The sequence below is a fragment of the Colius striatus genome, chromosome 13 (genome assembly GCF_028858725.1).
Source record: "Colius striatus isolate bColStr4 chromosome 13, bColStr4.1.hap1, whole genome shotgun sequence".
Classification (NCBI taxonomy): domain Eukaryota; kingdom Metazoa; phylum Chordata; class Aves; order Coliiformes; family Coliidae; genus Colius; species Colius striatus.
The window spans coordinates 7,746,024-7,773,442 of NC_084771.1; the positions used below are offsets into that span (position 1 = coordinate 7,746,024).

Sequence of the window (27,419 nt, forward strand, 5' to 3'; positions counted from 1 at the left end):
CGGCCCGGGCCGGCGCCGGGCGGGCGGATGGGCGGCGGAAGGGGGGCCGGGGCGGGCGCGCAGGCGCAGGGCGACGCGGCTCCTCAAGGTGTTGGCGGCGCGGCCGAAGATGGCGACAGACTGAGGGCATGGGGCCCGGCGGCGGCGGGCGCGGCGGGGCCCGCGAGCTGGCGCAGCCGACGGGCAAGCGGAAAGCCGAGTGAGCCGGGGCCGGGGCATGCCCCCGAGCGGCGGGCGGCGCGCCGCGGCCGGGGCCGGGGCCGGGGCCGGGGCGGGGAGCGGCGGCGGGGCCGAACGAGCGCGGCGGCCGGCGGCGGCGGCGGCCTGTAGGCGGGGGCGCGGGCATGGCGGCGGCGGCGGCGCGGCGCGGCGGGCGCAGGTGACAGCGGCGGCAGCGCGGCGCGCCCCGCCGCCGCCGCCGCCGCCCCCCCGCGCCGCCCCCGCAGCATGATCCGCGGCGCCTGGATGTACCCCCGCGGGGGCGCGGGCGGCGGGGCGGTGTGCTGCGCGCCGCGCCGCAGCGACAAGCCGGTGGCCGACCCCGAGCGGGCGCAGAAATGGCGCCTCTCGCTGGCCTCGCTCCTCTTCTTCACCGTCCTCCTCTCCGACCATCTGTGGCTCTGCGCCGGGGCCAAGCTGCGGGCGCGGGAGCGGAGCGGCGCCGGGCGGCCGCGGGGCCGCGGGCCGCGGGCCCTGCTGGCGGCCGAGCCGGCGGGCGGCAGCTGCGAGGCCCTGCTCGGCAACCTCAGCCGGGCCCCCGGCCCCGCCGGCCCCTGCCCCGCCGCCCGCGCCGGCGACCTGGACTCGGCCTGCGCCCGCCTGCACGCCCTGCAGCGGCCGCGGGGCTCCCCGGCCGGCGCGCCCCTCCGCTCGCCCCCCGCCGCCGCCCCCTTCTTCGCCTCTCCCTCCTCCAAGAGGACCTTCCTGCAGGCTTACTTTAGGAACTTCAACCTCTCCTTTTGTGATACTTACACGATCTGGGACCTGCTGCGGGAGATGGCCGGCCCGGACGGCCTGGACTGCAGCGTGGACAACCTGATGGTGGACTTGGTGGTGGCGGCGGCCGGGGCGCTGGGCGGCGAGGCCTGTAGCAGCTGCGTCCAGGCCTACCAGCGGCTGGACCAACACGCTCAGGAAAAATACGAGGAGTTCGACCTCTTGCTGGAGAAGTACTTGCAGTCGGAAGAGTACTCGGTCAGATCCTGCCTGACGGACTGCAAGGTACGAGGGAGTGCTCCGGGGTTCCGCCCCGCGCCGCCGGGCAGGCAGCTCCGGCTGTCCCGCCGGCCGTCCCGGCTGCTGGAGGGTACCGCGGGCTTCCTGCTGGGAGGTCTCAGCCCGTGCCCAGAGTCCCGGCCGGGCCGGGCTGGCGGGACGGGTCCTGAGCCCTCGGGGCAGCCGGGACTGGAGCGGTGCGAGCGAGGGGGCAGAGCGGGGCTCAGCCCTGGTGTGCGTGTGCTCGCGCATCCCTTCACATCCCTCTGCGCACACACAGCCCCCTGACGCCCCGCTCCCCACCAGCCTCACCCCTCCGTGTGTCCCCACGCGGGTGTGGGGCCCCTCACCACTGCCTCCGGCCACTGCTGCTGCTGCAGAGGGGTGCTGCACAGGTCTGGGACAGCCCAGGGCTCTGTCTGGCCATTGTTAAGCTGAGCTGTGTAGACAAGCAGTGACCTGAGATGAGTCGTGCCCCAGAGCCCCTTCCCCACACGCAGCAGCTGTTTTCCAGTCCCCTCTCCCCAGGGAGGTGGGCTGGGAGTTTGGAATGTGCCTCCTCTTGGCTTTCCTCTCAGCGTGCTGACTGCCCCCAGCCCCGGGACACAGTCTGTGTTCCAAGTTCCAGTGAGTTGCCTGCCCCAGCATCGCATGTATCGAGCCTCAGCACGGTGCCGTCTCCTTTCCAAAACAAGAGCTGCGGTCACATCTCCATCTGGAGCCCAGTGGGGTCCTGCTGAGCACTCCCCTGCTCACTGCAGCTCCTGCAGCCTCTGCCTGCTCCCAGCTGCCTGGCTCACCTGGGCACCCTCCCTCCACACATCACCTCTGGGAAGCATAATGGGCTTGACCATTAGACCTGCTTTCCCTTTCTGGGAGCCATGTCTTGGGGGAGAGGCAGCAGGGTGTGTTGCAGCATTGTCCCCAGAGGGACAGTGGCAGAGCATCTCGCACTGACAGGACAAGGCTTGGCCCCTGCTCTTCCTGAGAGGGTTTTGAGGGACACTTGGAGCTGCAGTGGTGGTGCAGGTGGCTTTTGACGTGGAACTTGTCCGCTGGGAAAGTGCAGGAGCGGTGCTGGGGATGCCGAGGTGCTCTCTTCCATGGAGGGCACAACAGCAAGACTCTGGCCACTGCTCCCAGGCCCAGGGCTCTGCATCACGTTTATGAGGAGCCAGTTTTGGACAGGAGTTAGTGCCGGCCTTCTGGGCCAGCGCCCGGCCAGGTAATTACAGTCTGCTTGCCTGAGTTCCCTCTGTGATTTCAGACACAGCGTGTTTGCTCCGCACCAAGGGCTTGGGTCATGCTGCTCTGGTTCAGTGCTGCCTCCGCTCCAGGTTCTTCCCTTGCCGCCTCCTGGAGCGTTCACGGACACTTAGTGTTCATCTCTGCTGAGTTTGACTTGTGCTTGCTGGTCTGGAAACCTAGGGAGAGTGGCAAAGAAAGATGGAAAGTAATGGTTACCTTTGGGTCTTGGGGCAGGAGGTGTTCCCACGGACCCTAAGGCATGTAGGAGCAGAGCCGTGCTTGGATGAGCCTGCCCGAGGTGTGCCTGGTGCCACCGTCCTCAATGAGAGCGCGGGGGGCGGGTTTGGGAGATGCAGAGCAGAAGGCAGCGGTGGCGAGGCGCGTACCTTGCTCGTGTCACGTCGTGTCCTCAGAGCATCCCTGAGCGCCAGCTCTGCCTTTGTGCTGGGGCAGCAGCGGCTGTGGGTGCTGGGCTGAGCTGGACACGCTGCCCGGGCCACCCGCGGGGACGCTGCCAGTGTGGGCGCCCGGACCTGCAGGCTCCCACCCGAGCCCTCCCAGCTCCCGCTCACCTCCATCTCACTTGGGGTGCTTCAATATGCATTTAGGTGCCCGACTTCAAGCTTTGCACAGCTGCCACTCTCAACCTTGCCCTCTCCGTGGCTGTTGCCTGTTCTGACAGGAGGCTGGCGAGTGAGCGTTGGCCTGGTTTGGTGTCCCCGGGGCGGGAGCAGGGGCTGCGGTTGCCTCGCGCGCCGGGAAGATCCAGCCGGCGGGATTTTTGAAGCAGCCTGAATTTGTGATTCCTCTCCAGATGCTGAATAATACCCGTTTGTGAGTGACAGCAGAGAGCTGCTGCTTGGTGGTGACAACACAGGGGAGCAAATGACAGCGGGATGGGAGAAGAGTGCAGGAACATAGAATAGGCAGCTCAGCCAACGTGAGAGGCTCCTGCCAAACCCCTGGAGCAGGACTGTGACTGCAGAGAGCCCTGTAGCTGGGTAGTCAGGGTTTAAATAGTGTTTCTGGGGCTGAGTGTGTGGTCAGTGCTGGGGGGGTTAGTACTGCCTCTCATTTGCATCCTCCCTGTTCTATAATAGCAGCTGGAAAAACAAGGCAGGGAGGCAGAGCAGCTCCAGCTCACCTGCAGGCAGCCTCCCTCTGCAGAGCCTTGACCCACCCCCCATAACTCCATCCCCGAGGAGCAGTGCAGCTCCAGCAGCAGCACACACGGAGCTCTTTGGCAGCCGAACCACCCCAGTGATTTGGGCTCTTTACTACATCCTCTTTAAAGCAACAAGGGCAGCAAGTGCAGCACCGGAGCGGCCGGTTCCTCCTTCCGGCAGCGGCTTCCACCCCGAGTTAACAGCTGGGAAGCGGCTGAGCCGTGTGTGTCACTTCCAAGTCCCATCCTTCCCTGTTAATAAATCACTCAGGAGCTGTCCTGGGCTCGGGGCAGGCGAAGGGCAGGTGCTGCTGGGGCTGAGCAGCACCCTGAGCAGCCCCAGCCCACAGCCTGGGGCAGTGCTCGGGGAAGGCTGAGCCGAAACCTCTGCGGGAGCTGCAGGAGACAGCCGTGCTGTGAGATGGTGGGGTCTCTGTGTACCTCAGCTGCTGGATTACTCACTGCTCTAATACTCTCCCAGGCCTTTTGGTTTTCTGCTCGGAAATAATTCCCAGGCAGATCCTGCTTTCCACAGACGTTGTTGTTGTTCCCGTGCAGCACCGTCGGCTTCCAAATCACACTCTGACAATGTGTCACTTATTACTCCTACAACTGACACCAGAAATCCCTGTGGCTGGGAGACAGTGAGAATTGAAACTAGGTTTCTGGGGTTTGTTGTTTGTTGGCTTTTCCCGTGTGCTGGGGTTTGGTGGGCCTGGCTCTCGCAGCCCCTCGCAGGCAGGGTCCAGCGGGGCGGTGAGGGGGTGAAGTGGGTCTGTGAGGCACATCAGTTTGCTCAGATACGTTTCATCTCTTGCACTGAGGAAGTACCTGAGTGCCAGCTGCTGGAGCCATGGGGCTGGTTAGTGGTGATGTGCATAAAAGAGGTGGAAAATACTTGTGGCTCTCTGCCTGTAAGAGGGAGGGAATTATTTCAATGAATTGAGCAGCTGCCTGCCACCTCCCCTCTTCATGTGGGACTTGTTCCCTTTGTCACTGCAAGACAGTGCAGTAAGGAGAGACAGGACAAGAGAAAACAGCCCCAGGTTGCACCAGGAGAGATTTAGACTGGATCTGAGGCAGAACTGTTTTCCTGAGAGGGGTGTCAGCCCCTGTGCCAGGCTGCCCAGGGAGCTGGGGGAGTGCCCAGCCCTGGAGGGATCCCAAAGCCGTGGAGCTGAGGTGCTGAGGGCCATGGGTCAGTGGTGGGCTGGGCAGGGTGAGGGGATGGCTGGGACTGCAGCAGCTTCAAGGTCTTTTCCAACACAAATGGTTCAGTGATTCTATGAAAACATGATGAACTTTGTGCACTGAGGGGTTGTGGTGACACCTTGGTAGCATCCTTCAGAAGGGTACGAGGAGCTGATGGCCTGGGGTTGTGGGTGCTGCAGCTGAGTGTCCCTGGGGAAGTGTGGGGCAGCAGCAGCCCTGGCAGCACGTGAGCCCTCGGCTCAGGCTTTGCAGGATGGAGTGCAGGAGGAAATACCCATCCCTCCAAAGTGATGCCTTTCAGGATGCTTATGGTGAGTTTGTGCCTTTTTTCCATCTTTCTGAACAGGCAAAAGGCAGCTCCAGCTCAGCCACCCCCAGCTCAGGGTTTGCTGCTGTAAAGGCAGAGCACTGTGTATCTGCGTCTCCCTCACCAGCAGCCGCTGCGAGAGCTCTCCGAAAAGTGCACCCAGTACCAGGGCAAATAAAGATCTATGGGACAAAGCCTGCTGAATTAAGGTCTCATTAGGTTGCAAGAAACAAAGCTGCAGAGAGAGAAGGCCTGACAGCCAGGAGCTGCAGGGCCAGGGCTGGGAACAGAGCGCTGGCTGGACAGGACCTGTAGCATCTCAAACCAGATTAGATTACCAGGGCTTCTCTGCGCACGTGGCCCAGTGGCTGTTGACTCCTGCTGCGCCCCTGGCCAGATCTGTTTCTGCACCTCTGGTTTCTCCATTGCCTCCCAGAGAGCCTGGCTGGGGGAGCCTGGCAGGGCAGGGTTTCTCTGCCAAGCCTTTCGCAAGGTGCTCTGTGTGGGCAGTGCGGGAGCCTGTCCCTGCTGTCAGGTGCTGTATGGTGGCATTGTGCCTGGTCCCCAGCAGCTAGGGGGAAATCTGCAGTGCCTGCACTCAGCACCCTCAGGGGGTCCTGGTTTTTTGCCCTGTTTAGCCAGAGGTAACATCAATGTTTGGTGTTTCTGCTGAGCGCCCCTCTGCAGAACATCCTCTGGAAACCCAAACACACCATGGCTGGGAGCTTTGGGAGGGCATTGTCTTGGGGGCATCCTGGTGCCAGGAATGCCTCTTATGGGAACCAAAGCAGCCTTTTACCTTCACAAAAGCAGCTCCTGTTTAGTCTGTCTGGGCTGGGCTTATCCAAAATGCTGCTTAACCAGGTGCACTCTGTCTCTGAGCCTGGATGTCTCCTTGTGCAGAGGGGGGCTGACGTCCCTTGAGACCCACAGTGGTTTTGCTGAGTCTGATCCTCTCTTGCAGCATTGATGGGAGGGGAGAGTGTACTCCCAGATATCTGGGCAGCCCTGGTGTCTGCACCTCGAGCTTTTCCTGGGGAGCAAGGCTGGCCACAGGTGACAAAACAGTCCAGTGTAAACCCCGGAGTAATTGCAGTGGAGCAGCACAGTGCGTCACTTGGCAGCTTCAGTGAGACCACGTGCAGGAGCTCAGCCAAGCATGCAGCTCCAGGCTACACACCAATGCCATGAGAGCAAAGGGGATTTGGTGCAGCCCTGCACAAAGGTGTGGTTGATTTGAAGGAAGGCATGGGTTTAGGTGTGCAGTTACTGTGGCCACTTCCTCTGGCACAGCCTGCTTCCTGTGCCTTGTCTCAGGTGCCACCAGCTTGAAAGCTGGGATCAAAGGTGGAAAAACAGAAGAACCCAAAACTGAACTGATGGCTCCATCAGTGCCTGGGCTGTGTGGGAGGACTGCGAGCCAGGAGGGAAGGGGGATGCTTGGACAGTCCCACGGTTCGCTGGAGGTCAGGCCCGAGGGTGTGCAGTGGGCTGGCAGCCAGACCCACATGGTTGCTATGGGGTGAAGCAGCCTGGGCTGGGGGCAGTGGCCCTGGGATGCTTCCCCCCAGTGCTTGGCTGGGCTGTTGGAGCATGGTGGGTATGGAGGGGCATTTACCACTGATCCTAGTGGTGCCTGGCTGCCTGTACTAGGCTGGTTGGGTTTCTGTTAGTCCTCATCTCTTAATGCCTGTCGGTGGTGCTTGGGGGGAGAAGAGCACACAGGTTTATAAAAGCAGCAAGTCTGTGTGCAGCAACAGGCAGGTCTGCAAGTGGTGCAGGCAGGAGCGCGAGGGAGGGTGAGAGATCTGTCTCCATCAAACTGTCACCAAGTAGCTCCAAGTGACGCAGGTGCCAGCGCCTGTTCCTGTGCCCGTGTGCCCCCGGCTGTGCCTGCTGCTGCCGAGCTGGGTGCGAGCCCTAGGCTCCTCTCCCCGGGCTCCTCTCCACATGTGCCCAGCCCCAGGAGCACGATCTGTGCGGGAGCTTTGTTGTTGGGGTGGTTTTGGTCTGAGCTGCAGCCGTGTGATGCTCCGTCAGCCATGGGTGCGGTTTGGGGAGCACACGGTGTGCCGTGGGCAGCCTCTGGAGTCAGAGCTCAGCCTGTGTGTGATGGCGTCAGCAAAATGTGTGACCTGCTGAAACCACACGATCCCCTCCTGGTGCCGACCGTGCTCTGCACATCCCCTGCCACAGGCTGCCTGGGGTGGCCCAGGTTGGGGACAGCTCGCAATGCTGCTTTTCCTAAGGGGCAGTGACGTGCTCTGTCCCCACGGACAAAGGGATCCACTGGTGTCACGCCGTGTGCCTCGTGCTGCCTGGGGAGAGGAGGCAGTGCCCTCCCCACAGCTGGGCACAGAGGTGGCAGAGGATGCTCGTGGGTTCTGCTGGAACCCAGGATGTTGCTGGACTTGCCACAGAGGGCTTTGCCTGGTCCCCGTCCGGGGACAGGCAGCTTTTGCATCAGGAGAGGAGCCCTTAATGCACAGCGGGGATCACACAGAGCCTGGGCTCTCCCCATGGCAGACACCCCGAGTCAGTGCCTGGGAGCCCCAGGGACTGCATGCAGCATCCCCAGCCCCTCTGCACCCCAGGAAACATCCCATAGCCCCAGGCCAGGCCCCACGTGTGCCCCACGGGGCTTTTCCTCCGCTGCCCGGCTCCAGAGCTGCCTGCCAGGGAGGGAGCAGCAGAGACAGGAGCACAGGAGATACCTGTCTGCCAGGGGCTGTTCCCGCTGCCACGGGGTTGCATTAGGATGCGCCTCATGCCTGACTCCGTGCAGAGCTCGGCTCCGCTGTCGTTTGAAGGGCAATGACTCAGGGACAGCAAATCTGTGAATGAGACACACAGGCTGCTTGGGTGAGGAGTAGCCATCTGTCCACGCTGCCTGCAGCCCCAGGTCCCGTGGGCTGAGCCAGCAGCTGCCTGCCCTGCCCGGGGAGGCTGCAGCACCTCAGCCTGGCTCCTCTTCCCCGCTGTTGGCTTCTCCCCGGGGCCTCTCTCCTGGCTGTGCTCCTGGGGTGTCGCACAGAGGAGCAGTGCTGGGTGCACACAGCCAGTGTCAGCTCCCACACACTCTGCTGGTGTGGCCATAGTTACTGTTTCCAAGAACTGGCATTTGAAAAAAGGGGGAAAGCAGCCCTTCAGGCAGAACATTCCCAGGCAGCCACGTTGCTGACCACGGCTCTGGCAGCTCACAGACCTGCCTCTGCACCCCAAGGAGGGGATGCTGCTGAAGGCAGGGAGCAGGCCTCACCCTCAGCCCCCCCCTCCCTTCCCTGTCCCCCACATGGGAGCGGTCCCTGCGCTTTGAGCCCTGGCAGGGCAGGAGGTGCAGGCAATCTGGCAGCCTGGTGCTGTTAGGAAGGGATTTGCTCCTGGATGTGGTCTCCAGATCCTTACTTGATCCCTGGGGTTCTTCAGGACATGGCTGTTACAGAAAGGCCATCTGTAGAGATGCTGTTTGATGGTGGTGTTTGGCAAAACAACCTGTCCAGTGCCTCCCCTATCCCCCTGCCCTGTCCCTGCTGCCACGGGACTGGAAGCCTCTGTGTCCAGGAGTGCGTGTGCCTCCCGTTGAGGAGGGATGCTGCTGCAGGCAGGGCACATGCAGCGCCACAGTCCCATGGCTGCTGGTTAGTTTCTGGTTTGGATCTGCAGAGCTCTTAGTTGTTTGGATCTCTGTAATGGCCTCGTGGGGCTGTTACACTCAAGCAGGCTGCAGAGCTTCCCTGCCCTGTGCCCACAAAGCAAACCTGCTCACTCTCCTACCCGAGCTTGGAAGCACTTGGAGCGTTGCAGTCTGATACTGAGCTGGTTGGGCACGTGGAAAATAGATCTGAGGAGATGCTTGTGCAAAGGGAGGCGTTTGGCTCAGAGGTGTTTCTGAACTTTGCCTGCAGTTCCTCTGTTACCTCTGCAGCACGGGTGGCAAAGCAGTGTCTGCAAAGGTCTCTTTGTACACAGGCAAGAGCAGCATCTATTTGCCATGATGTGTTACTTGTGTGTCATTGTTCATTGCTCTCCTGGGAGAAGGAGGTGGCAGGGAAGGGCAGTAGCTGTGGGCCAGAGGGGCCAGGCCGGGGCAGCTCTCCAGGTTCTTCTTGCCTATGGAAATGCCAGGCACGCGGCTCCGCTCTGGGCAGGATGATTAACCTTCATACTCAGGAGTTATCCTGGGGTTTTCCCCACCTCCCTGGGTGCTTTCAGGCCTCACCAGGAAGGGAGGGGGAGGTTTCTGCAGGCAGTGTTCAGCCAGAGAGAAAAACCAGAGGTTCCAGCTCTCAGGTCTGACACAAGCCATGGCCAGTCCCCTTGTCTCCATCAATAGAATCTGCCAGGAGTGGTGATAAGGAAAACATCTTTCGCTGCATTTGAGGGACCCTTGCACACAGGTTGAGTGTAACAGGCCCTTGCAGTCGCTCATACAGCCCCAGTGTTGGTGTGGGAGGTTGTGCATCTGCCTCTGACCCTGTGAGGTGCCTGACACCCTCCCAAGAACGATGCTGCAGCCCGGCTGCTTCCCCAGGAGGGAGATGCACCCACGCTGCTGGAGGAACTTCTGCCAAGCCCCCATCAGCTGGTGGGTAATTTATGGCTCGTGGCACTGAAGTGTCTGGCCTTTAGTTTTTTTATATCCTATGTAATGTAACAGGATGTTCTCATTATCTGTATAAATGTTTAATCTACTTTTGAATCCTGCTAAGCTCCTGGCTGCAGCAGTATCTAATGGGAGTGAATTCCTCAAGCGATGCTAATAGATGGCAAGGACCTGACTTTCCCTCTGTCCCGACTCAGTCATGTTCATCTGCAGCTTCATAGCAGTCCTTAATTACTTTTTAACTAATTGGGCTGCTAACTAACCCACCAGTTACCTGCAGCCTCAGCAGGGGGATAGCCCAGGAGTGATGGGCACACTGCAGAGCCATCACTGCAGCAGTGGGCAGCCCCCCTGCCTGCTTCCCGAGCCTTCCCTCCTCCAGAGGCAGGCTGAACCCTCAGGAGGTGGTTTTGGGATGATGATTTAATGGCCTTCTGGGTTCCCTTCTCCAGAGGCCGGGCTCCTGCTGCCTGACAGAGCAGCTCTGTCGACGGGATGCTGCCCCAGCCACCTCTGTGTTGTCTCCTTTTTGTAGTTGAGCTGTGGTTCAGTGGTAGCTGCTTAGAGAAGTGCCACACTGGGGCAGAATGCGTCTCTCTCTGCCTCTGCTTGGCTTTTTCTTGCCTTCTGCTGCTCTCCTTTCTACTCCCTTGGTGTTAGCATTTGGTTTGGCTCCAGCCTCCTGTGCCCTTGGGCTGGCTGCTCTGGGGAAACTTCAGTTCTCATGCTCGTCTTGTTATGATGACACTTGGCCAGTCTGTATGTGGGCAGCTGGAGTTGTTCATCCCTTGTTACTGGGTTACTGGGAGGTTTGTTGCTGCCCTGAGCCTCCTCAGCACCCCATGCTCTGACCCTGCTCTGCCAGGGGCCAATGCAGGAGCACTGCCCACAGGGCCCTGTGCCAGGGATGAGCCTCTGCCTCACCTGCTGCCCACTGGCCTTCCCATGAAGAAGAAGTTGTGTCAGGAGTGTCTCTGAGAGGCCAAGAGGCTCAGTCCCAGTGCAGGTGTGCAGCCTGGCCATGAACACAGTGGAAGGTGAACTGGGTGAACCGTGGCAGCAGAGAGGGAGCAGCTGAAATGCATCCCTGGCTGCAGGGTAACTGAGGTGTTTCTGGGGGAAGGGCTTGGTACATGCCCAGTGAGCGATGGCTGGGTGACCCAGCTGTGCCCTCACCCTGCTCCCAGCCCTGGGAGGCCTTTCCCCTGGGCCCCAGCCATGCAGTGTCACAGGGGAGATGGACAAAGTCCTCCAGACGCTGAGGAGAAGCTGCTGGTGTTTTGTCCCAGTCTCCTGGCCAGCTCTCCTGATGTCCATCGTCTTCACATCCCCCCTTCCCCATCCTGACTTCTCCTTCCCAGTCCAGCGGGTCCTCCCTCAATCCCCAAACTCTTCTTGAAAGAAGAGCACAGAGCAGAGCTCTGTGTCCCTGTTGCCACTCTGGCTCGGCACGGGGCAGCTGGCGCTCCCTGCCATTGCTGTGCTTCGGGGCTTGTGTGCAGCAGATGCCTCTCAGGACAGGGACTGTCTGGCCCTGGTGCCCTGCAGCCTGTAGCACAATGGGGCCCAGTCAGTCCTTCCTCCCAGAAGTGCATTTTGTTTGCATTCAGTACATTTGTTTTGCAGCAGTGCCTGCAGGCAGCCCACCAAGACTGGGGCCACATTGTCCTGGACACTGTCCAAGCACTGGTAGTCCCAGAAGAAGTCACAGGGCAAACAGAGGGGACAGAGCCAGGGTGTGGGTGAGACCAGACGTGTATGCTGGAGCTGGGGTCTGTGGGCAGAGCACTTCCCTCCTCTCCTCATCCTGCACTGGGTGCTCCCACCCTGTCCCACAGCAGGAACAGGATCAGGGTGTTTTGCTGGAGGGTGCATGGGGGTGAGGGGAACGGGGGGACCCAGCGGTGCAGACTGGGGGAGGTGAGGGAGCTCAGCAGCCTCCCTGTCTCTGTTCCTCCAGCTGAGATGTTAAGTAGTGAGATGATTCTTTTTCTTGCTTGCTGTGGACTGGAGGCTGCAGCCCCAGAGCTGTGCCAGGCACCATGTCCCCTCAGCACAGCTGAGCTGCTCCAGGGCACACGTCCCCTGTTCCTCCTGGGTTCCTTCCAAGGCGAGAGCTGCATCTGCTGGGATGAGACCTGGCTTTTCCCTGGCCTCTGCACGTGGCAGCCCTCGGTTGGAATGAGCAGATGAGCAGGGAAATGAGCCTGTAAACGTGGTGCTCATCCCCTGATAGCATCCCCAGGCTGGGGGCTGGCAGCACTGCCCCATGCCAGGGGTGCTGAGGGGATGTGTGTGTTTGCAGAGGCAGCTGAAGCTGCCTGTCCTCCTCTCCCTTGCTCCAGGTGTTGCCAAGGTGTGTGCTGAGCCACACCACATTGTGAACATGGGCCTGATGGGGTTGTTAGCTGGGCTTTGGTGCATCAGGTGCACAGAGCTAATGCTTTAAAGCTGTTTGCTTTTGGTCTTGGAATACAAGTGCTTGGGAAGCCGTGTGTGTCTCAGGCTTCTTTTGAGTAGCTTGGAGGGGTGGTTCTCTTAGAGGTCTTTTTCCTTTCCTATGGAAGAAGAGGCTTCAGATAGTTCAGAGTTAGGTAGTTCAGAGACTGTCCAGTGTGATCCAAGAGCTGGGGATTAGAACTAAAATGCTAAAACCTGTGAGCAGCTTCATGCAGTGACAGAATCACAGAATGGTGAGGGCTGGAAAGCACCTTTAGAGATCATCCAGTCCAACCCCCCTGCCAAAGCAGCTCCCACCTAGATCAGGTGCTCACTAAGGCCTGACTGACATTGCTTCTGGGTAGTTTGGGAGTGAATTCGTCAATGAAGGGAAGGGACCTAAACCAGAGCATGTGGATGTGGCCAGGTGGGGATAACACAGCTCCGGAACTGTCAGAGAAGTTACCAGACACCCAGCTGTTACAGATGGGGTGTTAGGACAGCCTAGAGCAAGGCTGATGTTGTCCATATCAGAATGGCAGGTGGCAGGAGCTGAATGCCATGGTCACTGGATGTGGCAGCGTGTGTCTGGGATTCCTCCTCGCTGCCATTGGGTGTTAGTGTTCCCTCTGTCCTCTACCATCCAAGGAGGCACCACCTTCCCCCGTGTATCCTGATGTGCCAGAGCTTGGAGAGAGGCTCAAGCAGCTCATCAGCAAGACTCATTTCCCTGTGTCCAGGATTAATGAGGTGCAGCCACTCCAGATGCTCGTCTGGGGCCACAGTGGAAATGTGAGTCCCAGGAACTGCTCTGGGATGAGCGGGCAGCTCTCAGCTGGGGAGCAGGCAGGGATTGCTCCTCTTGGCACACCTGGGAGCTGGTAACTGGGTGCTGGTGGTGTCCCAGTGAGGAAGATGGGAGCGTGAGCTCCCCATGGGTGCTGCTTTTGGGCAGGTTTCCTGGCACTGCTGGGCTCTGGTGAGGCTGGCGGGGCTTGGGAGGATGCTCACCCACCTCCCCAGCCCTGTGCAGCTGTGTCTGGGTTGAGCATTCGTGGCCTCAGTGGCAGCAAAGAGGAGGAGCAGAGTCGCGTTGGCAGAGCCGGCAGCTCCCGGCGTGACCCCGCACACTCCGGGTCTCCTTCCAGAGCTGCCCCCAGCGCTTCCTCGGATTAGTCAGCAGAGCCCAATATTACTGCAATTAAATACAGCCCCAGGCAGCTTTGCCAAGCCATAAAGCTTCTCCAAGCAGCCAATTTCCCTGCACCTGGTGTAACTGGTTATTACTGCTGCTCCCGGGTCGGCTCTGCCCGGGCGGCCCCTTCGCCAGCGGGGCTGTGGGTCCTCCAGGCTTCCTGCACGTTCACTTACAGGGAGGGAACTCCCTGCCTTGCTGAGGCATGAGGGTGAGCAGCAAATCTTGCCTTTTCTGTGCAGAACAAGGTTATTTTAGAAGGGAAGGCTTCTCCCTTCCCCTTCCACCCTTGTTCTCCCCCAGCTCCAGTCTGCAAACGGCCCTTCCAGAGGGGCGGGTGCTGGGCCGGGGGTGCTGCCCCAGCCCTGCCGCCCCAGCCCTGCCTCTGAGCAAGGAAGAGGGTTCATTGCAGACATTGGCAGGGCTTTCATGGGGGAACCTTCCCACGTGTTCATTGCTGCTCAACAGGTTAATTATAGCTGGTGGTCCCAGTGGCAGAATGCTGTGTCCTCTGCAAAGGAGCCGCGTCCCCTGCAAGGGTGCTGATGCTGCCCCTTGCTTCTCCCAGTGTTGAGCTGGGGTGGTCTAACAGGCAGTGCCTGTGTTTATAAAATAGCAGCAGCAGATGGATCAGCACTGAAATGGCCAAATTACTTTAAAACAAGAGCAGAGAGAGAGTCTGGCAAAGCTCTTTGCTGGGGGCTGCAGACCTGTAGCAGGAGCAGCACATGCAGAGAGCATGCAGGAACTTTCATTGGGCAGCTGTTGGGAATCCAGTTCATATTGTTTCTTTTTAGTGTCTTTCTGTGGTGGGGTATTTCAGCACACCTGCAAAATTCAGATGCAAAGAGCTAGCCTGCCCTCCTCCTCCCAGATAACTCAGGTAGCAGAAGTTGGCCCCTTTCCTAGGCAGAGAATCTCCTTGTGCTTTCTTAGGGTTGTCTGGCCAGTCTTCTGAGCTAAAAATGCAGGAAGAGGGCACTGAAATAGAGCTTTTTTGGAGTTCAGGTCATTTATATTTACTTGGCCAGGCTGGAGATCATCCAGAAGCAAAAACAGAATGAAAGAAACGCTGATTGCAACCAAACTCCCTTCCTGAAGAGCCCATCAGGGGCCAGGATGGAAAGCAGTGAGCTCTCCCCCCTGAGCTCAGTGGAGAGCAAATTTCTTCCTGTCCTAAATCCTCACACGGCCTTTAGAATGGCAAGAGAAAGCAGGGTGAGTGGGATAAGCTCAGAGATACTGAAAGCTGTTGGGAAACCAGAGCTGTGTGGCTGCTGCTCGAGCATCCCAAGGAGTTTGCTCCTTGCCAGTAACGCTGGTGTCTGCAGAGGTGTGCGGGGGGCTGCTGGTGGCTCCCAGGGCTGCGGAGCTGCCAGCCTCCTCATACCAGCAGGTCTTCACTGCCCTTATTTTTGGACAGAGATGGGCAGTTTCCATCCTGTGGCAGTGCCTCCTGCAGCTGCAGGGCTCCAGTGCTTCCCTCAGAGGGGCTGCACTGGATGGGGAAGGGGAAGGCACCCAGGAAAGCTGCCTGGCAGAAAGGCTCTGGAGGTGTTGGTCAGCAGCAGCTGTGCCCAGAGGCCAAGGGCATCCTGGCTTGTACCAGCACTGGTGTGGCAGCAGGAGCAGGGCAGGGATTGTCCCCTGTGCTGGGCCCTGGGGAGGCTGCAGCTGGAGCACTGTGTTCAGTGCTGGGCCCCTCACTCACTGCCACAGGGACACTGAGGGGCTGCAGCATGGCCAGAGCCGGGCACAGAGCTGGGGAAGGGGCTGGAGCACAAGGGTGCTGGGGAGGGGATGAGGGAATGGGGATGTTCAGCCTGGAGGAGGCTGAGGGGAGACAGGAGCACTCTGACACTCCCTGACAGGAGTCTGCAGGGAGCTGGAGGTCAGTCTCTGCTCCCAAATAGTGAGTGATAGGACAAAAGGAAAGGGGCTCAGATTGCCCCAGGGGAGGTTGACATTGGAGCTGAGGCAGAACTGTTTCCCTGAGAGGGGTGCCAGCCGCTGTGCCAGGCTGCCCAGGGAGCTGGGGGAGTGCCCAGCCCTGGAGGGATCCCAAAGCCGTGGAGCTGAGCTGCTGAGGGCCGTGGGGTACTGGTGGGCTGGGCAGGGTGAGGGCAGGGCTGGGACTGAGCGGCTTCAAGGGCTTTCCCAACCAAACTGATTCAGTGACTCTGTGGCTCAGGGATTCCTGGTGCCTGGTTGCAGTGTCTGGGTGAGGACACCTCTGCCCTCCCCAGCAGCTGAGGAATCCCCAGCTCTTTGCAGCCTTTCACTCGGTGTTTTCATTAAATTCATGGAAGTGATCTTGTGTGGACACCAACCCTCTGCAGCCTGAGGGAGAGTCAGGGATGATGGAAGGGCTGGGAGGGAGGTGCACGGGATGAGACAGAGTAAATCAGCAGAGCTTGCCTAAGTTATGACTAAATGGGGAGCATGATACATCTGCAAATATTAGAGATGTGTAAACAGAGAGGAGGGAGAGGGGTGGTTTGTGGAATGATTGAAGGGAATGAACTTTTGGATGGAAAAATGTAGGTCAAGTATGAAGGAAAACTTGTAGGCAGTGAGATAAGTGCTTTCAGTAGTGAAACAGCCTCCCTGGGAACGTGAGGAAGCCCTGGCAGTGGGAATGGCTAATGCTGAGCTGGATGAGGGCCTGGGAAGGAAAGGGAGCAGCAGGGATGGACATGGTGTGGCCCTTCTGGCCCTTCCACCTGCACCCTCCGGGCTGGCAGAGGGTGCCAGGCACTGTCTGGGTCTGTGAGGCTGTGCTGGGCCCAGGGGAGATCTCTGTGATACTCTCTGACAGGAGGCTGCAGTGAGCTGGGGGTTGGGCTCTGCTCCCCAGGACAAGAGGAAAGAGGCTCAGGTTGCCCCAGGGAAGGTTTAGATCGGAGCTGAGGCAGAACTGTTTCCCTGAGAGGGGTGTCAGCCCCTGTGCCAGGCTGCCCAGGGAGCTGGGGGAGTGCCCAGCCCTGGAGGGGTCCCAAAGCCGTGGAGCTGAGGGTGCTGAGGGGTCAGTGCTGGGCTGGGCAGGGTGAGGGCAGGGCTGGGACTGCAGCAGCTTCAAGGGCTTTTCTAACCAAAATTGATGCTGTGGTTCTCTGTGCCTCCCTGCTGAGGGTTCCTTCTGTGTCCTCGCCGCCCTGGGGCCCCGAAGGAGCAGAGGCTGCTGAGGAGGACACATTCTGGGCCGAGGCACCTCTGGGGCAGGGGCTGAGCTCAACCTGCCCGGCCCCTCCCCTGCCCCAGCCCCGGGGGAATCAGCTGGGACAGATGCAGCACCCAAAGCTCTCCCTCCCCGGTTGTGTCCTTGTGGTCTAATTGCAGTGTCAGTCCCTTCTCTGGAGCCGTTCCACTTTGTCTGAGTAATTAATATGTAGTGGGCCAGGGACAAAAAGCAGGGCTGCAGCTGAATGTGCCATCTGAAAGGCCTGACCACAGAGCTCTTGCCTGCCCTGACAGCCTCCCTCCAGCTCGGCTGCCCTGGGCTCCATCAAAGTCTCTGCGATTAAAGTTTCACCAAAACTCTGACGCTTCCATGAAGGTTCTGGGTTTCATATTTGGCATTTTCCAGGAAAAAAAAAAAGGAGAGAGAAAAATAAATAATAAGGAGCTAAAATAAGTTGCCAAGAGTTTCCCAACCAGCTTTAATCCTGAGCCACCACCACGGGCCAAGCCAGCGCCGATAAGCATCTGGAAACATGGGGAAACAAAGGAGCAATGTTCTTAAAGCCTCCAGAAAACAAAACTGCAGCTGGAAGGAGGAGCGCGGGGTTTTGTGCAGGCAGCCCCGAGGAGGGACGCTGGCTGCCTTGGAACCACGGGGAGCCCTTTCTAGTTGGTTTCAAAGGAAGTTGGCTGTGGCTGCTGCCCTGACCCCAGCCCTGGCGCTGCTGCCGCGCGGAGCCGCAGATGAGCTGGAAGTGCCCGGGAGGGTGTTGCTCTTCCCAGCCCTGTCGTGGCTTTGTGGTGGCCTGAGGAAGGGCTTCTCACCATGAGAAATGAGCCTTCTCCCTCCCTTTTTACAGCCAGCGAAGACAAACAATTTCCACCCGTGCCTGATGCCAGGGAGATAAAGGGGGTGCTGGAGATACCATCCTAACCAAAGGCATCTGGGCTGTGCCCGGGTGGCTGCTGTGGGAGGGGAGAGGAGAGGAGAGGAGAGGAGAGGAGAGGAGAGGAGAGGAGAGGAGAGGAGAGGAGAGGAGAGGAGAGGAGAGGAATGGAGAGGAGAGGAGAGGAGAGGAGAGGAATGGAGAGGAGAGGAGAGGAGAGGAGAGGAGAGGAGAGGAGAGGAGAGGAGAGGAGAGGAGAGGAGAGGAGAGGAGAGGAGAGGAGAGGAGAGGAGAGGAGAGGAGAGGAGAGGAGAGGAGAGGAGAGGAGAGGAGAGGAGAGGAGAGGAGAGGAAGGCCATCTCTGTTGGCTGCAGATAGAAGCTGCTTGCTCTACCCTACTCAGAGGGACTGTGGCAGTGGTGGTGGAGCCGAGGGAGGGGTCTGGGGGACTGGGCAGGCTGCAGAGGCAGGAGCTGTGGCACAGCCTCACAGCCCCAGGTGAGCCCCCAGGTTGGTTTTGTTTCGGGCAGCATTGCCCAGCCCAGGTGACAGCAGTGGTGAGGGCAACGCATGGGCAGCTGTGTGCCCCCCAGGTCTCTCCCTTGGAGCAGAAAGAAGCTGCTCAGCACAAAGTGCCAAATGTGTGGGGAAGGGAAACGTCCCACAGGAGCGGGCAGAGAGTGGGGGAGGTGAGGAAGACAGTGTTTGGTGACAGAGAGGGACAAGCCTGAGGCTGCAGGGGCTGTGTGCACTGATCCTGGCAGTGCTGCCTGCTCCTGCCTGCAGCTCATCAGCCCATGGTGCTGCCCCGTGGTCAGAACTGTCACCTTAGAGGTGTTTTCCAACCCACGTGGTTCTGTGATTCCATCAGCAGTGTGTGAGCTGTGCAGGTGATGGAGCAAGCTCTTGGTCTCTGGCGGTGCCCGTCTGGGAGGTTTGAGCTGTGAGGTTACCTCGCTCCATTCCTGGGGTGGGTTTGGTTTGTCAGAGGACTTCCACAGCCCCAGCCCTTGGGTGAGCCCAGGAAGTGCCCCCCGTGCCCTGACACCCTCCTCCCGTGAGCCAGGAGCTCTCCCTTGCCCTTGGAGCCCGTGTCCCTGCCTCGGCTGCCACAGTGCTGGGGGTGACACATCGCTGTCGCTGGTTTCCCCTCAGGCTGTCTACAAGGCCTGGCTGTGCTCCGAGTATTTCAACGTGACCCAGCAGCAGTGCCGGCAGCGGATCCCATGCAAGCAATACTGCCTGGAGGTGCAGACCAGGTGCCCCTTTGTGTTACCGGACAATGACGAGCTGATCTATGGAGGTTTGCCTGGCTTCATCTGTACGGGTAAGGAGAGCCGGGGGGCACGGCGGGGACGGGGCAGGGGCTGCAGCTCGTGAGCCCCGGGGGGCTTTGCGAGCTGGGAGCTGGGCTTTGGGGGCTTTTTGGGGCGCTCTGGGAGGAGGTGCAGTGTGGAGAGCCACGGAGCAGTGTCTGGAGCTGGGGTGCAGGTGGTTAAGGGGGACACAGCCACAGCCCCGGCACAGGATGTGGAAGTCCTGCCTCGCTTTGAAAGCTGAAGCAGTGTGTAAGGGGCTGAGGTGAGGGGGTTAAAGGAGGGCTGGGAATTTAACCCCTACAAGCAGTGTTTGGGGAGCTCTGAACATGCCCTGGCGCTGTGGTCTCTGCTCGCTGGTGTGTCTGGGCTCACAGCCCCATCGAGGGCCAGTCCTGGGGGTCTCCAGGGGTCCCAGCTCCCAGGTTGTGCCCGTGCTGCAGCGGCAGGCACCGGGGCTTGTTCCCTGCAGCCTCAGCCGCAGGCTCCCGCTCACCCCCCTCCTCTCCCTCCGCTTCCCTCCCGCAGGGCTTCTGGAGAACCAGCTGCCCGACCAGGAGGCCAAGTGCTGCGAGGTGCAATGGGACTCCTGCGACCACCCCCCAGACAGCAACGACGACTCATCCCCCAAATCCACGGCCTCAGAGTCGCTCCATTTCCACCGCCACGACCCTCACCTCCATCACCAGCGGCAGAACCACTACCACCTCTACCACCACCACCACCAGTACCACCAGTACCACCAGTACCACCAGCCCCGCTCCCCGTCCTTGCTGCCGGTCTCCGCGGGGTCTCGCCTGGGCAGCAGCAGGATCAGGCTGTGCGTGCTGGTCCTGATGCTTCTCCACACCATGGTGTCCTTCTCGAGCGTGCAGGGCGGCGGCGGCGGCACGGCGCTGGGCCCGGAGGCCCTGCCCGCCATGGAGGAGAGCATGGCACGGGACGAGTGACGCGCAGGGGAGCGGCCGAGCTCCGAGGAGAACGCCAGATCTTTCTTTTCCACTAAGGGGGGCACATGCTATTTCCTCCCATGGGAGGCACGGGATTGGGGGTGACACACACACACGCGCCCCAGCACGTCCCCCCGGGAGCTGCTCGCCGCGGGGCATCCCCGCGATGGAGAGTCTGACGCGCACAGGGCTGCCGCAGGCGCCTTTGAGAAGGGTTCGGGCAGCAGCAGCCGGGCAGGGCCCGGCCTCGCCAGGCGCCGGCGCGGGAAGGTATGGCACGGCGTGGACGGAGGGGGTGGGGTGGGATGGGATGGGATGGGATGGGATGGGATGGGATGGGATGGGGGGGATGGGATGGGATGGGATGAGGTGGATGGGGTGGGATGGCATGGCATGGCATGGCATGGGAGACCCTCTGGAGGAATCGCAGCGAGTGCCTTGGGGCGTTTGCTGCTGAGTCTGGGGAGCCCGAGGGGCTGGGCAGGCAGGGAGGCAGCAGCTCTTGGCACAGTGTGCCCATGGGACATGGGGCTGGGGGTGGGATGTGCTGACACTGTGAGGCTCTGCTGGGGGTCTGTGTCATCGCCTCGCCAAGCTGCTCCTGCAGCCTTGCCTCTGCTGCTCCTCTCTGCAGGGAGGTGGAGAGGGAGGGGGCGGAGGCACGGAGCAGGAGGGACTTGCCACTCTCCCAAGTTGTCCCAGTGATTTGGTTTCGCTTTCTTTTTGCTTTCTTTCCTGCCTGGAGCAGCTGGTCCCCGAGAGGAGTTGGGGAGGTGTGGCTGCAGCAGTGAGCAGGCTCAGGGAGGGAGTGGGAGGGTGGTAACGATGGGATGCAGGGCATGGAGGGCATCCTTCCACCCTCCCCAGCCATGAATCATCAACAGGCTGGCAGAAGGGCTGGAGAAATCTGGCTTTTAGGGAGAGTCTCCCACACAAAGAAGAGGAGCTAATAAAGCCCAGCTGGGGAAGAGGGGAGCTGCTAACACTTTCTATCTGTGGATGCCTCCCAGGTCTGAACACTTCTAGGAGCCCAGCTGGGATGGCAGGATGGCTGGGCAAGGTGCTGGCTGGTGCAGCCTCGTTTGGCTCCCTTGGTTTCTTGTTTTTAACCTGAGCTCAGTGTATCCAGGCATTCAACCCCAAACAGACATCAGGTCCTGCTTTGCTAAGAAGCTTCCAAACTCTCCCCCCCCCTCCAGGAGCTGTTCCCAGCGGGAATGCTGCAGGGTGGTGCAGGGGCACCAGAGACGGGAGAGTTCATTCTGGGGGTGGGTGAGGGAAAGGAAGGAGTAGAGTGCATTTCAGCACTTGGCAGCTACTCAGTGTCCTGGCCAGGCCGTGGATGTGAACCTGCAGAGGACGTGTGACGGTCCCTCTGCTTCTCCCTCTTGCCGGGGAGCTGACGGCAGAGCCTGGGCTGGATCTCTGCAGCCTGGCAGGGAGGCAGGGGTTGAAGCAGGAGGAGTGTCCTGCTGCATCCCAAACTCATCCCAGAGCCCTTGTGCAAGGGTACAAGAAGTCAGAGTTGAGGACTGTCAGAGTTTTGTGATCTCTGGTGTGTTGAGGTGAAGCAAAATCAGACAGAGCCCCGTGGTACAGGGCATGTACCAGGCATCTTGTGGGATCAGGGTCCCTGATGTTTCCAGCCCATTTCCAGACCAAAGAGGCTCTTGCAATGCAGCTGAATGTTTGATTTCTGCTTTGACTCAAGCCTCGGAGCTTTGGGGTGATGTTTACACGTCACCAGTTGCCTGTTAGCAAAGTCCCATCAAGACAAAGCCTGACCCCCCTGTCCGTTGGTTGGTGGGTAGGAGAGGAGGTGCTCTCAGGAGGTGCAGAGGGTGTTTCCCCAGCAGATTTCCTTGCTGTTGCCACCCAGGAAGGGTAGGACCATTCTCCTTTGTTATTCCTCACAGCATCCATCTATTTTCCTGACAAGTTCACGCCAATCTGAGAACTCAGACATGCAACAGTTCAGCAAATGGAGACCCAGGTCCTCTGTGTGCTGTGCTGCTCAGAGGGTGCTGTGGCTGCTTGTGTGGCTGCAGAGGCGAAGCAGCAGCCCGAGGGAGGGAGCACAGCCCCGAGCCTCCGCCGGCAGCTGCATCCAGGCAAGAGTTAAGCGAACGCCAGGCTCCTATCTGAGATAGGCAGCATCCAGTCCTCCAGCCACTCATCTGGAGAGGGAGGAATAGCCCAGTGCGGTGCATCAGAAGTGGCCCTGAGTCACTGGCCCTGTCCGTTGTCTGCTGGGGTGACGCAGAGCAGCGCCTGGGCCAGCTGGCTGCTCGGCACCACGCACATGGGAGTCAGCCCCGGGCCCAGGCCACTGCCCAGGGCTGCCCCAGGGGCTTGTGCCTGCTCTGAGGCAGCACAGGCTGATGGCAGGGCTGTCGTGGGGTCAGCCTGGGCTCAGGAGGTTTCTGGTGGCTCCGGGAGGGGAGGTTTTGTGGTGTCAGAGCTGTGAGAGTCAGGCTGAGTCACCCAAGTTGTCTTCAGGGCCGCGGGGGAGGCCGGTGGGGTTTTGCTGGAATAAGCTGGGAGCTGTGGCAAATGTCTTCACCTTCATAACAACAGCTGGTGGGCTTCACCTCAGGAGGCAGGGAGCCCATGCAACACCCTGACAAGCCTCAGAGCTGAGCCTTTCCACACACAAGGGCTGGTTTGCCTTGGTCAGCCTCATCAGCTGGGGAGCCAAGGGCTCTGTGGGCAGCGATGCTGTGCCCAGAGGAGACCCCCACGTTCTGCAGGCTGTGGCTTCCCCAGAGGTGTTGGCATGGGGAGGCTGCACCAGGTGGGAAGGGAGGCTGTAGGGCAGGGCAAGGGGAGTGTGGGGCTGGGATTTTACCTAGTGTGACTGGGAGGAAAGTGCTGGGTTCTCACAGACCGAGGCTTTTGGAGGGAGCTCTTTTATTTAGCGAGTCTGGGCTGCTGTCAATAAGTTCTGTGGTTTTAGGGCACCATATGCTGTATTCAACACTTTGCCAGTCTCCTTAACTGGATCCAGACTGCCTGCTCACAGGGCAGGCCGGAGCAGCTGGAGGAAGCTCAGGATGTTATAAGGCTGTCAGATAAAAACCTCCTCTTTGGTCTGGCGTTGCAACCTCAGTAATCCTCCATCCACATTAGCTTCCTTTCCTCTGTGCATCCAGGAGAGAGATGTTAACATCACCACAGTTAATACCCCTGGTGTTACTGCCATTAAAACATGGAGGGGCTGTGGCTGGAATAAGGAGAGGAAGGGCTTCCCTGCCTCCTGTGTGTAGATACGCCTCAACCCTCCTGTGCCACACAGACCAGAGCCTGATGGATTTATCCTACTGGGAATTCAAACCAGGGTGCTTTCTCCTTTGCACTCCCTGGTCTTATTTCTTCTCCCTGAAGAAAGCACCAGCATTGGGGATTAACTCTTAAAACTCAGCCTTTCCTTCAGTGCAGAAACTTCTCTCTGCTGGGGGCAAAATGCCCATCAGAAGGGGCTGATTCCTCCAGGCCTTCCCTGGCAGGAGGCTCCCCCTGCCCCACAGAGCCCAGGCTGCTTTGTCCCTGCCCCAGAGAGCCTGAGCTGCTCCATCCCTGCCCCAGAGAGCCCAGGCTGCTTTGTCCCTCCCCCAGAGAGCCCAGGCTGCTCTGTCCCTGCCCCAGAGAGCCCAGGCTGCTCCATCCCTGCCCCAGAGAGCTGGGGCTGCTGTGTCCCCACGGGCCCGGGAGCAGCTGCAGGAGGGAAGGTGCCCGGGTGCTGCCTGGCTGCAGTGTTAGCCCTGGGTTTTGCACTTTAATGTAACTGCCAGTTGTACAAATTAATTAAAAATAACTGAAGAAAAATCCCAAAGAAAAGCCTCGCTTCCTCTGGTGAAGATTAATCATTAGTTGAGCCCTTTTCTTATGAAAATACAGATCCATGGTAGCCTCAGGCAAAAGATTCCCAGGGAGAGCCCTCGCCATTCGTGCTCTGAGTTAGGGAAATCGCTTTGAAAGCATCTGACAACTAAAGCAGAACATGTTGAGTAACTTGGCAACACTGGGAAAACATCTTGAAATGGTTTTTGTTCAACACATTTTGCTTTGCTTCAATAGGAGATGTCAGGGCAGTTCATTCACTGCCACTCAGGACTGCAGGCGATGCTGGGAGACGGGTCCTGTGCCCCCCTTAGAGAAAGAAGAAAGGGAATCCCTGTTATCTGCTGCTCCCAGGGCAGCATCCTCCTGGGCCCTGCACTGGAGCTTCCCGTTGCTGAGCTCTCCAGGGCAGTGCCTGGCGTGGAGCAGGGCTGGGGGAGCGGGGTCCCCGCTGTCCTGCGCTCAGCCGTGGGATCCAGGGCTCTGCCCTCAGCAAGTCACGCAGCGGCTGGTGGTGAACGTCCCCTCACTGGTGCCCAGGCAGGAATGTCTGTAGCAATGGGGAGAGACAAACAGACCAGGGTTCTGCAGAATCCCCCGTTAACATCAACACCTTGGGGCAGGCGATTTGGTTTATGGACTTGTCTAGCTCAGGGACAGAGGCCTCTGCAGTTATCCTTCGGAGGTTGGGCAGGGCAGTGTCTGATGCTTAGGCAGGATGTCAATGCCCATCTGCCTCAGCCCAGTGCACAAAGCTGGTGCTGGGGCGTCGCAGCACAGTGAGGGAGGCACTGAGCTCCCAAAGCCCCATGGCCACCTCTTCTCCCCGCAGCAGGAGCCTGCTCACAGCCCCTGGGTGCCAGCAGCTCGGGAGGCTGCACAGGCCCGAGCATCATTCCGTTTTGTGTCAGGAGTGGAGTGTTTTAGCAGCTCTTTTTGGGTGTTCTGGGTGACTGGGGGGTAGGGGCTGCCTGCTCTGCTCATCCTGAGTGCTGGGCAAGAGTCGGCACCTGCCTCCTGGAAACCACAGGATCCCTGAAGCTGGGAAAGACCTTTAAGAACACAGAGCCCAACCCAGCATTGCCAACTCCACCACCAACCCCTGTCCTCAGCCCCTGCTACGTGGGCTCCTGGTGCTGCTCAGCCTTCCTGCAGCCCCAGGCCCCACGAGGCAGGACCCCAGCATTGGCAGTTCCCAAAGGCACTTTTGGTTCTGCCCCTCTGGGCTGTGGCCAGATCGTTTTCACGTGAGGATCATTAAAAACCCCCACCCCAAAGGACTCCTTTAGTTGAGGTTTTGGCAAAGCCCCTGCTGGCAGGTCACGGGCAGGAGGTGGGCTGAGTCCCCACCACCATCCCCCTGCTCCCTCTCCTGCACTGCCTGTCGGGGGCTTGAGTTGGAAACCAGCTGCGGAGCGACTTCCAGGCTCATTAGCGTCCGGTGCCGATCCTTTGTCAGCCTGAGAAGCCGACAGCTCTGCGTGTCGTAAACTGAGACTCCAGAGAGCAAAGATAAAAAATAAAAGCCCAATGCAAAAAAAAAAACCCAAACTTAGGTCTGGCTTAGGAAATTTGGGGTTGGTTTTGCCGTGTTTAAGCAGATCTGGGAGCTGTGGGTGCTCGAGCTGCTGAACAAAAAGACACTTGGAGCCAGACAGGCGTTTTTTCCCTGTTTTGAAACGTGTCAAAACAAGCCATATTGATGATTGTGACCATCTTTCTTTCTCCCTTTCTGCTTTTTCACATTGAGAAATGTCCCCAGAACGGCCCTTTCCCACAAAACCTCTCGGTTTCAGAAAAGAAAAGGAAAGAAATAAAAGGGGAAAGCGAAAAAAGGAAAGAAATCCTAAAAGGACACTTTTGCTGCCCTCACAGTGGGAGCTGGTGGCAGAGGGCCGGGAGACAACAGCAGTTTGTATGGAGTTCCAACCAGCTCTCCTTAAAATAGCGCCCAGGCGGCGGCTGGGGCAGAGGGAAAGGAGCTGCCTGGGGAACCCCTCGGGAACGGGCTGCTGAGGTGCTGCTGCCTGGGAGGACGGGCATCTCCCCCCTCCAGCCTCTAACCAACCTCCGCTTTCTTTTCCAACCCCACCTGAATCCGGCTCCTGCCTGCGACGCGTCGGGACGCCTCAGTCACGGGATGGGATGCCTTGGGAGCCAGGGCCGCTGCCCGGGCTGCACGGGAGCGCGGAACGAGCCCGCTGGGCCGGGGCCGGCGGGGACACGGCGACGGCGGAAAAGCACACGGGAAGCGGCCGGAGGGACGGGTGCTGAGGAGACCCCCGCGGAAGGGGCCCCTGGCCTCCTGCCCTCCTCATAGATGCTGTTTCTAGGGGGTGAGATGAGGCCTCTCAGCCCCTGAGCTGCCAGCGAGGGCCAGGCTGGGGGTCCCGGCACACCGTTGGGCTGGGCTGGGGGCTCCTGGCACACCATGAGCCAGGCTGGGGGTCCCGGCACACCGTGGGCTGAGCTGGGGGCTCCTGGCACACCATGAGCCAGGCTGGGGGTCTCGGCACACCGTGGGCTGAGCTGGGGGTCCCAGCACTCCATGGGTCATGCTGGGGGTCCTGGCACACTGTGGGCCATGCTGGGGGGTCCCAGCACACCATGGGCCAGGCTGAGGGGTCCCAGCACACCGTGGGCCAGGCTGGGGGGTCCCAGCACACCGTGGGCCATGCTGGGGTTCCAGCACTCTGTGGGTCATGTTGGGGGTCCCGGCACTTCATGAGCCATGCTGGTGGTCCTGGCACACCGTGGGCCATGCTGGGGGTCCCAGCACACGGCGGGGCCCGGAGCATCCCAGCAGGACGGTTTTGCCCGTGTGTCTGTGACCAGGCTGCTTGTGACCGAACCCTTCTCAAGTGCTTGTGAAATGTCGGTGGTTACAGAGCTCAGACCTACACAACAAAGGTCCTTTTACAGTACGTGGTGGCGAGGTGAAGAAACAAAACCAACCAACCAACAAACCATACTGCTGAAGTCAAAATATTCTTTCTAATCCCCCTGCCCGGATTCTCTTTCTTTCCAGCTTTCTCCCTCTGCCTCCCGGACCCTCCCTCTCTGTTCCCACCCCCCCTTCTGTTTCTCTTTCTCCCCTCTGTCATAAGAAAGTGACTGTGTCCTCAAGGGGACAGTTTTCTTATGCCATTTTATACACTGTGCTTCATGTTTAGAACTTTTTTGCACTAGTTCCTATTACATTTATTTTCCAAAATGGTTTGACAGAAAACAAAGGATTAAAAAAAAAAACCCAACAAAAACACAAACCCATGCTATAATTCAGTTGTATTAAAATATTATCCTACTACTCTCTGTGTTCAATAGTCTCTGTACCTGTAATGCTTTCAGTTCTGTTGTACTTTGGGGCAGAGGTTTTCTCCGCTCCTTGTTTAACCCAGTAAAGAAATAAAATGTTAAGAATTGATGATAACTCCCTGCTCCCTTTCTCTGTGGTGTCCTTTGGGCCAGAACCTGCCCCTGCAAACTCAAGCCTGGCCGTCCTATGGGGGATTTTTCCCGCAAGATCCAATCTCAGACGGAGGGCAGAGGAGGCAGAAGGAGGGACAATAACCCTGCCTTACTGAGCTTGATTTCGTAACCTTTGCTTTATATTCTTTTGTTTCTTGCCTTCACATTTCTTGCCATGGGGCTCACCTCAGAACAATAGGGGCAAAGACTGTCACCAAGAGATTCATCAGAGAATAATGACTAAACCAGGGTATCCAAATTTTGCCCGGCTGAAGCCCACACCCACATGTAATCTGGAATTAATTCATCTGGACAACAGATCTCGGCATGCAACAGACCGAGGACACTCCGCTCCAAATTGAATGCTGCATGCCAGGCTGCAAAAGGCCATGTC

The 27,419-nt window shown here is 59.2% G+C and overlaps 1 protein-coding gene across 1 annotated transcript; it reads left to right on the forward strand.

The window, feature by feature from the left end:
• Positions 1–447: 447 nt before the first annotated feature.
• Positions 448–26,987, forward strand: NALF2 (NALCN channel auxiliary factor 2). The gene is made up of 4 exons (XM_062006630.1): positions 448–1,221; positions 18,607–18,778; positions 19,296–19,987; positions 25,691–26,987. The coding sequence occupies exons 1-3, from the start codon at positions 448–450 to the stop codon at positions 19,715–19,717; spliced, it is 1,368 nt and encodes a 455-aa protein (XP_061862614.1). The 3' UTR covers positions 19,718–19,987; positions 25,691–26,987.
• Positions 26,988–27,419: the final 432 nt, after the last annotated feature.